This window comes from Saccoglossus kowalevskii, chromosome 5, assembly GCF_978046115.1.
Source record: "Saccoglossus kowalevskii chromosome 5, keSacKowa6.1, whole genome shotgun sequence".
NCBI classification, from domain to species: domain Eukaryota; kingdom Metazoa; phylum Hemichordata; class Enteropneusta; family Harrimaniidae; genus Saccoglossus; species Saccoglossus kowalevskii.
This window is the reverse complement of record NC_140645.1, coordinates 1,164,747-1,179,195: the sequence shown is the minus strand read 5'-3', so window position 1 is coordinate 1,179,195 and position 14,449 is coordinate 1,164,747. Positions and strand designations below refer to the sequence as shown.

General features: G+C 41.2%; 1 protein-coding gene across 1 annotated transcript in view; it reads right to left on the bottom strand.

Moving 5' to 3' along the window:
* Window positions 1-14,449, bottom strand: part of LOC144360400 (activating signal cointegrator 1 complex subunit 2-like) — a 275,599-nt gene that overhangs the window by 113,966 nt on the left and 147,184 nt on the right. Inside the window, exons 9-10 of the mRNA XM_085499036.1 lie at window positions 818-925; window positions 514-663 (exon numbers count right to left, since the gene is read on the bottom strand). Of these exons, the coding sequence (XP_085355162.1) occupies window positions 514-663; window positions 818-925 (258 nt within the window). The remainder of the gene's footprint in view (window positions 1-513; window positions 664-817; window positions 926-14,449) is intronic.

Sequence of the window (14,449 nt, the reverse complement as noted above, 5' to 3'; positions counted from 1 at the left end):
TTCTCTTCATGAAAGGCCTGTTTTGTGAGATTGTGTTCTGGAAGCTATTTGATACGAGACCAGTATTTTATAAGATTTCCCTTAATATCAATCAACAGTGGGAATTCACCAAGTTCAGTTCTACTTGCTGCATTTGAAGAGAGCTTATTTACCTCCAATAACCTTTTGCGACATTTGTTATATGTATTTGTTCAATACTTGTTTTGTCCCATTTTGAGTTTTCCAAAATGTCACCACCCCAAACGTCACAACCATACAACAGTATTGGTTTTATACATGCTTGAAATAAGTGTAGATATGTTCTACAGTTAGCCTCTTTGGGTAATGATTTCAATAACACTACACATTGATTACCTTGTATTACTCTGTGTCATGATTTCTCAATATGCAATGCAATTAATGGCCAAACTTGTCTGTTTTAAATTCATAGTATACAGACAAGGCTTATACAGTTTCTTTATGTTAAGTACATACTGGTAATATGAAAATATCAAACATATTTGTAAAGGATACATGTTAGTTGAGATTTGTGTAACAATATGTATATCATCTTCTATTGGAAACAGATCATTGTAGTAAACCAGGAAATGTTTTTCAGATAAAAAGGCACTTAAAATTTGTAGATAATCTTCAATATAAACATTTAATCCTTCCTCCTGTCCACTGAAAATATTAACATATACAAACATTGTTTTCAACGCATATGAAATATGGTGTTTACCAACAAGAACAAGTTGTATATATATGCAACGCAAGAAATCATGTTGGTCTACCATTGCATGTTGTATACAGCCAGCACTGCATCTGAAAACATTACCTATTCTCCAATATTGGTTGTACACAGCAAGTTGACAGTATATTGTGACAAGTTTTAACCAGTGCTTTCTTTGCTTGACACAACCTTGATTTCAGTAATACACACAAACTGAAACATAAGACATAAACACATTTTTATTGAATTTCCATCCTTAGTTAAAACTACAAATACAAAAGTGACTCCCGCGACGAAAGGATGTAGTCACATTAGACATTGGCAAGGATGTAGTCACAGTAGACATTGGCAAGGATGTAGTCACAGTAGACATTGGTAAGGATGTTGTCACAGTAGACATCGGTAAGGATGTAGTCACAGTAGGCATTTGTAAGGATGTAGTCACATTAAACATTTGTAAGGATGTAGTCACATTAGACATTGGCAAGGATGTAGTCACAGTAGGCATTTGTAAGGATGTAGTCACAGTAGACATTTGTAAGGATGTAGTCACATTAGACATTGGCAAGGATGTAGTCACAGTAGGCATTGGCAAGGACGTAGTCACAGTAGACATTGGCAAGGATGTAGTCACATTAGACATTGGCAAGGATGTAGTCACATTAGACATTGGCAAGGACGTAGTCACATTAGACATTGGCAAGGACGTAGTCACAGTAGACATTGGCAAGGATGTAGTCACATTAGACATTGGCAAGGATGTAGTCACATTAGACATTGGCAAGGACGTAGTCACAGTAGACATTGGCAAGGACGTAGTCACAGTAGACATTGGCAAGGATGTAGTCACAGTAGGCATTGGTAAGGATGTAGTCACAGTAGGCATTGGCAAGGATGTAGTCACAGTAGGCATTGGCAAGGATGTAGTCACATTAGACATTGGCAAGGATGTAGTCACAGTAGACATTTGTAAGGATGTAGTCACAGTAGGCATTTGTAAGGACGTAGTTACAGTAGACATTTGTAAGGATGTAGTCACAGAAGGCATTTGAAAGGATGTAGTCACAGTATGCATTTGTAAGGATGTAGTCACAGTAGGCATTTGTAAGGATGTAGTCACAGTAGGCATTTGTAAGGATGTAGTCACAGTAGGCATTGGCAAGGATGTAGTCACAGTAGGCATTGGCAAGGATGTAGTCACAGTAGGCATTGGCAAGGACGTAGTCACAGAAGGCATTTGTAAGGACATAGTCACAGAAGGCATTGGTAAGGATGTAGTCACAGTAGGCATTTGTAAGGATGTAGTCACAGTAGACATTTGTAAGGACGTAGTCACAGAAGGCATTTGAAAGGATGTAGTCACAGAAGGCATTTGTAAGGATGTAGTCACAGAAGGCATTTGTAAGGATGTAGTCACAGAAGGCATTTGTAAGGATGTAATCACAGTAGACATTTGTAAGGTTGTAGTCACAGAAGGCATTGGCAAGGATGTAGTCATAGTAGACATTTGTAAGGTTGTAGTCACAGTAGACATTTGTAAGGACGTAGTCACAGTAGACATTGGCAAGGACGTAGTCACAGAAGGCATTTGTAAGGATGTAGTCACAGTAGACATTTGTAAGGATGTAGTCACAGTAGACATTTGTAAGGATGTAGTCACAGTAGGCATTGGCAAGGACGTAGTCACAGTAGACATTGGCAAGGACGTAGTCACAGTAGACATTGGCAAGGATGTAGTCACAGTAGACATTGGCAAGGATGTAGTCACATTAGACATTGGCAAGGATGTAGTCACATTAGACATTGGCAAGGACGTAGTCACAGTAGACATTGGCAAGGACGTAGTCACATTAGACATTGGCAAGGATGTAGTCACAGTAGGCATTTGTAAGGATGTAGTCACAGTAGGCATTGGCAAGGATGTAGTCACAGTAGGCATTGGCAAGGCTGTAGTCACATTAGACATTGGCAAGGATGTAGTCACAGTAGGCATTTGTAAGGATGTAGTTACAGTAGGCATTTGTAAGGATGTAGTCACAGTAGGCATTTGTAAGGATGTAGTCACAGTAGGCATTGGCAAGGATGAAGTCACAGTAGGCATTGGCAAGGATGTAGTCACAGTAGGCATTGGTAAGGATGTAGTCACAGTAGACATTGGCAAGGACGTAGTCACAGAAGGCATTTGTAAGGACGTAGTCACAGAAGGCATTGGTAAGGATGTAGTCACAGTAGGCATTTGTAAGGATGTAGTCACAGTAGACATTTGTAAGGACGTAGTCACAGAAGGCATTTGAAAGGATGTAGTCACAAAAGGCATTTGTAAGGATGTAGTCACAGAAGGCATTTGTAAGGATGTAGTCACAGAAGGCATTTGTAAGGATGTAATCACAGTAGACATTTGTAAGGTTGTAGTCACAGAAGGCATTGGCAAGGATGTAGTCATAGTAGACATTTGTAAGGTTGTAGTCACAGTAGACATTTGTAAGGACGTAGTCACAGTAGACATTGGCAAGGACGTAGTCACAGAAGGCATTTGTAAGGATGTAGTCACAGTAGACATTTGTAAGGATGTAGTCACAGTAGACATTTGTAAGGATGTAGTCACAGTAGGCATTGGCAAGGACGTAGTCACAGTAGACATTGGCAAGGACGTAGTCACAGTAGACATTGGCAAGGATGTAGTCACATTAGACATTGGCAAGGATGTAGTCACATTAGACATTGGCAAGGATGTAGTCACATTAGACATTGGCAAGGACGTCGTCACAGTAGACATTGGCAAGGACGTAGTCACAGTAGACATTGGCAAGGAGGTAGTCACAGTAGGCATTTGTAAGGATGTAGTCACAGTAGGCATTGGCAAGGATGTAGTCACAGTAGGCATTGGCAAGGATGTAGTCACATTAGACATTGGCAAGGATGTAGTCACAGTAGGCATTTGTAAAGATGTAGTCACAGTAGGCATTTGTAAGGATGTAGTCACAGTAGGCATTTGTAAGGATGTAGTCACAGTAGGCATTGGCAAGGATGTAGTCACAGTAGGCATTGGCAAGGATGTAGTCACAGTAGGCATTGGCAAGGATGTAGTCACAGTAGGCATTGGTAAGGATGTAGTCACAGTAGACATTGGCAAGGACGTAGTCACAGAAGGCATTTGTAAGGACGTAGTCACAGATGGCATTGGTAAGGACGTAGTCACAGTAGGCATTTGTAAGGATGTAGTCACAGTAGACATTTGTAAGGACGTAGTCACAGAAGGAATTTGTAAGGACGTAGTCACAGAAGGCATTTGTAAGGATGTAGTCACAGAAGGCATTTGTAAGGATGTAGTCACAGAAGGCATTTGTAAGGATGTAGTCACAGAAGGCATTTGTAAGGATGTAATCACAGTAGACATTTGTAAGGTTGTAGTCACAGAAGGCATTAGCAAGGATGTAGTCATAGTAGACATTTGTAAGGTTGTAGTCATAGTAGACATTTGTAAGGTTGTAGTCACAGTAGACATTTGTAAGGATGTAGTCACAGTAGACATTGGTAAGGACGTAGTCACAGTAGACATTTGTAAGGATGTAGTCACAGTAGACATTGGGAAGGACGTAGTCACAGAAGGCATTTGTAAGGATGTAGTCACAGTAGACATTTGTAAGGATGTACTCACAGTAGACATTTGTAAGGATGTAGTCACAGTAGACATTGGCAAGGACGTAGTCACAGAAGGCATTTGTAAAGATGTAGTCACAGTAGACATTTGTAAGGACGTAGTCACAGTAGACATTTGTAAGGACGTAGTCACAGTAGACATTTGTAAGGACGTAGTCACAGTAGACATTGGCAAGGACGTAGTCACAGAAGGCATTTGTAAGGATGTAGTCACAGTAGACATTTGTAAGGACGTAGTCACAGTAGACATTGGCAAGGACGTAGTCACAGAAGGCATTTGTAAGGATGTAGTCACAGTAGACATTTGTAAGGACGTAGTCACAGTAGACATTGGCAAGGACGTAGTCACAGAAGGCATTTGTAAGGATGTAGTCACAGTAGACATTTGTAAGGATGTAGTCACAGTAGACATTGGCAAGGACGTAGTCACAGAAGGCATTTGTAAGGATGTAGTCACAGAAGGCATTTGTAAGGATGTAGTCACAGAAGGCATTTGTAAGGATGTAGTCACAGTAGACATTGGCAAGGACGTAGTCACAGAAGGCATTTGTAAGGATGTAGTCACATTAGACATTTGTAAGGATGTAGTCACATTAGACATTGGCAAGGATGTAGTCACAGTAGACATTGGTAAGGATGTAGTCACAGTAGACATTGGTAAGGATGTAGTCACAGTAGACATCGGTAAGGATGTAGTCACAGTAGACATTTGTAAGGATGTAGTCACAGTAGACATTGGTAAGGATGTAGTCACAGTAGACATTGGTAAGGATGTAGTCACAGTAGACATCGGTAAGGATGTAGTCACAGTAGGCATTTGTAAGGACGTAGTCACAGTAGACATTGGGAAGGACGTAGTCACAGAAGGCATTTGTAAGGATGTAGTCATATTAGACATTTGTAAGGTTGTAGTCACAGTAGACATTTGTAAGGACGTAGTCACAGTAGATATTGGCAAGGACGTAGTCACAGAAGGCATTTGTAAGGACGTAGTCACAGTAGACATTGGCAAGGACGTAGTCACAGAAGGCATTTGTAAGGATGTAGTCACAGTAGATATTTCTAAGAACGTAGTCACAGTAGACATTGGCAAGGACGTAGTCACAGAAGGCATTTGTAAAGATGTAGTCACACTAGGCATTTGTAAGGATGTAGTCACAGTAGACATTGCCAAGGACGTAGTCACAGAAGGCATTTGTAAGGATGTAGTCACAGTAGGCATTGGCAAGGACATAGTCACAATAGACATTTGTAAGGATGTAGTCACAGTATGCATTTGTAAGGATGTAGTCACAGTAGGCATTTGTAAGGATGTAGTCACAGTAGACATTTGTAAGGATGTAGTCACAGTAGACATTTGTAAGGACGTAATCACAGAAGGCATTTGTAAGGATGTAGTCACAGAAGGCATTTGTAAGAATGTAGTCACAGTAGACATTGGCAAGGATGTAGTCACAGTAGGCATTTGTAAGGACGTAGTCACAGAAGGCATTTGTAAGGATGTAGTCACAGATGGCATTTGTAAGGACGTAGTCACAGAAGGCATTGGTAAGGATGTAGTCACAGTAGGCATTTGTAAGGATGTAGTCACAGTAGACATTTGTAAGGATGTAGTCACTTGTAAGGATGTAGTCACAGAAGGCATTTGTAAGGATGTAGTCACAGTAGGCATTTGTAAGGATGTAGTCACAGAAGGCATTTGTAAGGATGTAATCACAGTAGACATTTGTAAGGATGTAATCACAGTAGACATTCGTAAGGATGTAGTCACACTAGACATTGGTAAGGACATAGTCACAGTAGACATTTGTAAGGATGTAATCACAGAAGGCATTTGTAAGAATGTAGTCACAGAAGGCATTTGTAAGGATGTAGTCACAGTAGACATTAGTAAGGACGTAGTCACAGTAGACATTGGCAAGGACGTAGTCACAGAAGGCATTTGTAAGAATGTAGTCACAGTAGACATCGGTAAGGATGTAGTCACAGTAGGCATTTGTAAGGATGTAGTCACATTAAACATTTGTAAGGATGTAGTCACATTAGACATTGGCAAGGATGTAGTCACATTAGACATTGGCAAGGATGTAGTCACAGTAGGCATTTGTAAGGATGTAGTCACAGTAGACATTTGTAAGGATGTAGTCACAATAGACATTGGCAAGGATGTAGTCACAGTAGGCATTGGCAAGGACGTAGTCACAGTAGACATTGGCAAGGACGTAGTCACATTAGACATTGGCAAGGATGTAGTCACATTAGACATTGGCAAGGACGTAGTCACAGTAGACATTGGCAAGGACGTAGTCACAGTAGACATTGGCAAGGATGTAGTCACAGTAGGCATTGGTAAGGATGTAGTCACAGTAGGCATTGGCAAGGATGTAGTCACAGTAGGCATTGGCAAGGATGTAGTCACATTAGACATTGGCAAGGATGTAGTCACAGTAGGCATTTGTAAGGATGTAGTCACAGTAGGCATTTGTAAGGATGTAGTCACAGTAGGCATTGGCAAGGATGTAGTCACAGTAGGCATTGGCAAGGATGTAGTCACAGTAGGCATTGGCAAGGATGTAATCACAGAAGGCATTTGTAAGAATGTAGTCACAGAAGGCATTTGTAAGGATGTAGTCACAGTAGACATTAGTAAGGACGTAGTCACAGTAGACATTGGCAAGGACGTAGTCACAGAAGGCATTTGTAAGAATGTAGTCACAGTAGACATCGGTAAGGATGTAGACACAGTAGGCATTTGTAAGGATGTAGTCACATTAAACATTTGTAAGGATGTAGTCACATTAGACATTGGCAAGGATGTAGTCACATTAGACATTGGCAAGGATGTAGTCACAGTAGGCATTTGTAAGGATGTAGTCACAGTAGACATTTGTAAGGATGTAGTCACAATAGACATTGGCAAGGATGTAGTCACAGTAGGCATTGGCAAGGACGTAGTCACAGTAGACATTGGCAAGGACGTAGTCACATTAGACATTGGCAAGGATGTAGTCACATTAGACATTGGCAAGGACGTAGTCACAGTAGACATTGGCAAGGACGTAGTCACAGTAGACATTGGCAAGGATGTAGTCACAGTAGGCATTGGTAAGGATGTAGTCACAGTAGGCATTGGCAAGGATGTAGTCACAGTAGGCATTGGCAAGGATGTAGTCACATTAGACATTGGCAAGGATGTAGTCACAGTAGGCATTTGTAAGGATGTAGTCACAGTAGGCATTTGTAAGGATGTAGTCACAGTAGGCATTGGCAAGGATGTAGTCACAGTAGGCATTGGCAAGGATGTAGTCACAGTAGGCATTGGCAAGGACGTAGTCACAGAAGGCATTTGTTAGGACATAGTCACAGAAGGCATTGGTAAGGATGTAGTCACAGTAGGCATTTGTAAGGATGTAGTCACAGTAGACATTTGTAAGGACGTAGTCACAGAAGGCATTTGAAAGGATGTAGTCACAGAAGGCATTTGTAAGGATGTAGTCACAGAAGGCATTTGTAAGGATGTAGTCACAGAAGGCATTTGTAAGGATGTAATCACAGTAGACATTTGTAAGGTTGTAGTCACAGAAGGCATTGGCAAGGATGTAGTCATAGTAGACATTTGTAAGGTTGTAGTCACAGTAGACATTTGTAAGGACGTAGTCACAGTAGACATTGGCAAGGACGTAGTCACAGAAGGCATTTGTAAGGATGTAGTCACAGTAGACATTTGTAAGGATGTAGTCACAGTAGACATTTGTAAGGATGTAGTCACAGTAGGCATTGGCAAGGACGTAGTCACAGTAGACATTGGCAAGGACGTAGTCACAGTAGACATTGGCAAGGACGTAGTCACAGTAGACATTGGCAAGGATGTAGTCACATTAGACATTGGCAAGGATGTAGTCACATTAGACATTGGCAAGGACGTAGTCACAGTAGACATTGGCAAGGACGTAGTCACATTAGACATTGGCAAGGATGTAGTCACAGTAGGCATTTGTAAGGATGTAGTCACAGTAGGCATTGGCAAGGATGTAGTCACAGTAGGCATTGGCAAGGATGTAGTCACATTAGACATTGGCAAGGATGTAGTCACAGTAGGCATTGGCAAGGATGTAGTCACAGTAGGCATTGGTAAGGATGTAGTCACAGTAGACATTGGCAAGTACGTAGTCACAGAAGGCATTTGTAAGGATGTAGTCACAGTAGACATTTGTAAGGATGTAGTCACAGAAGGCATTTGTAAAGATGTAGTCACAGTAGACATTGGTAAGGACGTAGACACAGTAGACATTTGTAAGGATGTAGTCACAGTAGACATTGGGAAGGACGTAGTCACAGAAGGCATTTGTAAGGATGTAGTCACAGTAGACATTTGTAAGGATGTAGTCACAGTAGACATTTGTAAGGATGTAGTCACAGTAGACATTTGTAAGGACGTAATCACAGAAGGCATTTGTAAGGATGTAGTCACAGAAGGCATTTGTAAGGATGTAGTCACAGTAGACATTTGTAAGGACGTAGTCACAGTAGACATTGGCAAGGACGTAGTCACAGAAGGCATTTGTAAAGATGTAGTCACAGTAGACATTTGTAAGGATGTAGTGACAGTAGACATTTGTAAGGACGTAGTCACAGTAGACATTGGCAAGTACGTAGTCACAGAAGGCATTTGTAAGGATGTAGTCACAGTAGACATTTGTAAGGACGTAGTCGCAGTAGACATTGGCAAGGACGTAGTCACAGTAGACATTGGCAAGTACGTAGTCACAGAAGGCATTTGTGAGGATGTAGTCACAGTAGACATTTGTAAGGATGTAGTCACAGAAGGCATTTGTAAAGATGTAGTCACACTAGGCATTTGTAAGGATGTAGTCACAGTAGACATTGGCAAGGATGTAGTCACAGAAGGCATTTGTAAGGATGTAGTCATAGAAGGCATTTGTAAGGATGTAGTCACAGAAGGCATTTGTAAGGATGTAGTCACAGTAGGCATTTGTAAGGATGTAATCACATTAGACATTTGTAAAAATGTAGTCACATTAGACATTGGCAAGGATGTAGTCACAGTAGACATTGGCAAGGATGTAGTCACAGTAGGCATTGGCAAGGATGTAGTCACAGTAGACATTGGCAAGGATGTAGTTACAGTAGGCATTTGTAAGGATGTAGTCACAGTAGACATTTGTAAGGATGTAGTCACATTAGACATTGGCAAGGATGTAGTCACAGTAGGCATTGGCAAGGACGTAGTCACAGTAGACATTGGCAAGGATGTAGTCACATTAGACATTGGCAAGGACGTAGTCACAGTAGACATTGGCAAGGACGTAGTCACAGTAGGCATTTGTAAGGATGTAGTCACAGTAGGCATTTGTAAGGATGTAGTCACAGTAGGCATTGGCAAGGATGTAGTCACAGTAGGCATTGGCAAGGATGTAGTCACAGTAGGCATTGGCAAGGACGTAGTCACAGTAGACATTTGTAAGGATGTAGTCACAGTAGGCATTTGTAACGACGTAGTCACAGTAGACATTGGGAAGGACGTAGTCACAGAAGGCATTTGTAAGGATGTAGTCACAGTAGACATTTGTAAGGATGTAGTCACAGTAGACATTTGTAAGGACGTAATCACGGAAGGCATTTGTAAGGATGTAGTCACAGGAGGCATTTGTAAGGATGTAGTCACAGTAGACATTAGTAAGGACGTAGTCACAGTAGACATTGGCAAGGACGTAGTCACAGAAGGCATTTGTAAGAATGTAGTCACAGTAGACATTTGTAAGGACGTAGTCACAGTAGACATTGGCAAGGACGTAGTCACAGAAGGCATTTGTAAGGATGTAGTCACAGTAGACATTTCTAAGAACGTAGTCACAGTAGACATTGGCAAGGACGTAGTCACAGAAGGCATTTGTAAAGATGTAGTCACACTAGGCATTTGTAAGGATGTAGTCACAGTAGACATTGCCAAGGACGTAGTCACAGAAGGCATTTGTAAGGATGTAGTCACAGTAGGCATTGGCAAGGACATAGTCACAATAGACATTTGTAAGGATGTAGTCACAGTATGCATTTGTAAGGATGTAGTCACAGTAGGCATTTGTAAGGATGTAGTCACAGTAGACATTTGTAAGGATGTAGTCACAGTAGACATTTGTAAGGACGTAATCACAGAAGGCATTTGCAAGGATGTAGTCACAGAAGGCATTTGTAAGAATGTAGTCACAGTAGACATTGGCAAGGATGTAGTCACAGTAGGCATTTGTAAGGACATAGTCACAGAAGGCAATTGTAAGGACGTAGTCACAGATGGCATTTGTAAGGATGTAGTCACAGATGGCATTTGTAAGGATGTAGTCACAGAAGGCATTTGTAAGGATGTAGTCACAGAAGGCATTTGTAAGGATGTAATCACAGTAGACATCTGTAAGGTTGTAGTCACAGAAGGCATTGGCAAGGATGTAGTCATAGTAGACATTTGTAAGGTTGTAGTCACAGTAGACATTTGTAAGGACGTAGTCACAGTAGACATTGGCAAGGACGTAGTCACAGAAGGCATTTGTAAGGATGTAGTCACAGTAGACATTTGTAAGAATGTAGTCACAGTAGACATTTGTAAGAATGTAGTCACAGTAGACATTTGTAAGGATGTAGTCACAGTAGACATTTGTAAGGATGTAGTCACAGTAGACATTGGTAAGGACGTAGTCACAGCAGACATTTGTAAGGATGTAGTCACAGTAGACATTGGGAAGGACATAGTCACAGAAGGCATTTGTAAGGATGTAGTCACAGTAGACATTTGTAAGGATGTAGTCACAGTAGACATTTGTGAGGATGTAGTCACAGTAGACATTTGTAAGGACATAATCACAGAAGGCATTTGTAAGGATGTAGTCACAGAAGGCATTTGTAAGGATGTAGTCACAGTAGACATTTGTAAGGACGTAGTCACAGTAGACATTGGCAAGGACGTAGTCACAGAAGGCATTTGTAAAGATGTAGTCACAGTAGACATTTGTAAGGATGTAGTGACAGTAGACATTTGTAAGGACGTAGTCACAGTAGACATTGGCAAGTACGTAGTCACAGAAGGCATTTGTAAGGATGAAGTCACAGTGGACATTTGTAAGGATGTAGTCACAGAAGGCATTTGTAAAGATGTAGTCACACTAGGCATTTGTAAGGATGTAGTCACAGTAGACATTGGCAAGGACGTAGTCACAGAAGGCATTTGTAAGGATGTAGTCACAGAAGGCATTTGTAAGGACGTAGTCACAGTAGGCATTTGTAAGGATGTAGTCACAGTAGGCATTTGTAAGGATGTAGTCACAGTAGGCATTGGCAAGGATGTAGTCACAGTAGGCATTGGCAAGGATGTAGTCACAGTAGGCATTGGCAAGGACGTAGTCACAGTAGACATTTGTAAGGATGTAGTCACAGTAGGCATTTGTAAGGATGTAGTCACAGTAGACATTTGTAAGGATGTAGTCACAGTAGACATTTGTAAGGACGTAATCACGGAAGGCATTTGTAAGGATGTAGTCACAGGAGGCATTTGTAAGGATGTAGTCACAGTAGACATTAGTAAGGACGTAGTCACAGTAGACATTGGCAAGGACGTAGTCACAGAAGGCATTTGTAAGAATGTAGTCACAGTAGACATTTGTAAGGACGTAGTCACAGTAGACATTGGCAAGGACGTAGTCACAGAAGGCATTTGTAAGGATGTAGTCACAGTAGACATTTCTAAGAACGTAGTCACAGTAGACATTGGCAAGGACGTAGTCACAGAAGGCATTTGCAAAGATGTAGTCACACTAGGCATTTGTAAGGATGTAGTCACAGTAGACATTGCCAAGGACGTAGTCACAGAAGGCATTTGTAAGGATGTAGTCACAGTAGGCATTGGCAAGGACATAGTCACAATAGACATTTGTAAGGATGTAGTCACAGTATGCATTTGTAAGGATGTAGTCACAGTAGGCATTTGTAAGGATGTAGTCACAGTAGACATTTGTAAGGATGTAGTCACAGTAGACATTTGTAAGGACGTAATCACAGAAGGCATTTGTAAGGATGTAGTCACAGAAGGCATTTGTAAGAATGTAGTCACAGTAGACATTGGCAAGGATGTAGTCACAGTAGGCATTTGTAAGGACGTAGTCACAGAAGGCATTTGTAAGGATGTAGTCACAGATGGCATTTGTAAGGATGTAGTCACAGAAGGCATTTGTAAGGATGTAGTCACAGAAGGCATTTGTAAGGATGTAATCACAGTAGACATCTGTAAGGTTGTAGTCACAGAAGGCATTGGCAAGGATGTAGTCATAGTAGACATTTTTAAGGTTGTAGTCACAGTAGACATTTGTAAGGACGTAGTCACAGTAGACATTGGCAAGGACGTAGTCACAGAAGGCATTTGTAAGGATATAGTCACAGTAGACATTTGTAAGGATGTAGTCACAGTAGACATTTGTAAGGATGTAGTCACAGTAGACATTTGTAAGGATGTAGTCACAGTAGACATTTGTAAGGATGTAGTCACAGTAGACATTGGTAAGGATGTAGTCACAGTAGACATTTGTAAGGATGTAGTCACAGTAGACATTGGGAAGGACGTAGTCACAGAAGGCATTTGTAAGGATGTAGTCACAGTAGACATTTGTAAGGATGTAGTCACAGTAGACATTTGTAAGGATGTAGTCACAGTAGACATTTGTAAGGACGTAATCACAGAAGGCATTTGTAAGGATGTAGTCACAGAAGGCATTTGTAAGGATGTAGTCACAGTAGACATTTGTAAGGACGTAGTCACAGTAGACATTGGCAAGGACGTAGTCACAGAAGGCATTTGTAAGGATGTAGTCACAGTAGACATTTGTAAGGATGTAGTCACAGAAGGCATTTGTAAAGATGTAGTCACAGTAGACATTGGTAAGGACGTAGTCACAGTAGACATTTGTAAGGATGTAGTCACAGTAGACATTGGGAAGGACGTAGTCACAGAAGGCATTTGTAAGGATGTAGTCACAGTAGACATTTGTAAGGATGTAGTCACAGTAGACATTTGTAAGGATGTAGTCACAGTAGACATTTGTAAGGACGTAATCACAGAAGGCATTTGTAAGGATGTAGTCACAGAAGGCATTTGTAAGGATGTAGTCACAGTAGACATTTGTAAGGACGTAGTCACAGTAGACATTGGCAAGGATGTAGTCACAGAAGGCATTTGTAAAGATGTAGTCACAGTAGACATTTGTAAGGATGTAGTGACAGTAGACATTTGTAAGGACGTAGTCACAGTAGACATTGGCAAGTACGTAGTCACAGAAGGCATTTGTAAGGATGTAGTCACAGTAGACATTTGTAAGGACGTAGTCGCAGTAGACATTGGCAAGGACGTAGTCACAGTAGACATTGGCAAGTACGTAGTCACAGAAGGCATTTGTAAGGATGTAGTCACAGTAGACATTTGTAAGGATGTAGTCACAGAAGGCATTTGTAAAGATATAGTCACACTAGGCATTTGTAAGGATGTAGTCACAGTAGACATTGGCAAGGACGTAGTCACAGAAGGCATTTGTAAGGATGTAGTCACAGAAGGCATTTGTAAGGATGTAGTCACAGAAGGCATTTGTAAGGATGTAGTCACAGTAGGCATTTGTAAGGATGTAATCACATTAGACATTTGTAAAAATGTAGTCACATTAGACATTGGCAAGGATGTAGTCACAGTAGACATTGGCAAGGATGTAGTCACAGTAGGCATTGGCAAGGATGTAGTCACAGTAGACATTGGCAAGGATGTAGTTACAGTAGGCATTTGTAAGGATGTAGTCACAGTAGACATTTGTAAGGATGTAGTCACATTAGACATTGGCAAGGATGTAGTCACAGTAGGCATTGGCAAGGACGTAGTCACAGTAGACATTGGCAAGGATGTAGTCACATTAGACATTGGCAAGGACGTAGTCACAGTAGACATTGGCAAGGACGTAGTCACAGTAGGCATTTGTAAGGATGTAGTCACAGTAGGCATTTGTAAGGATGTAGTCACAGTAGGCATTGGCAAGG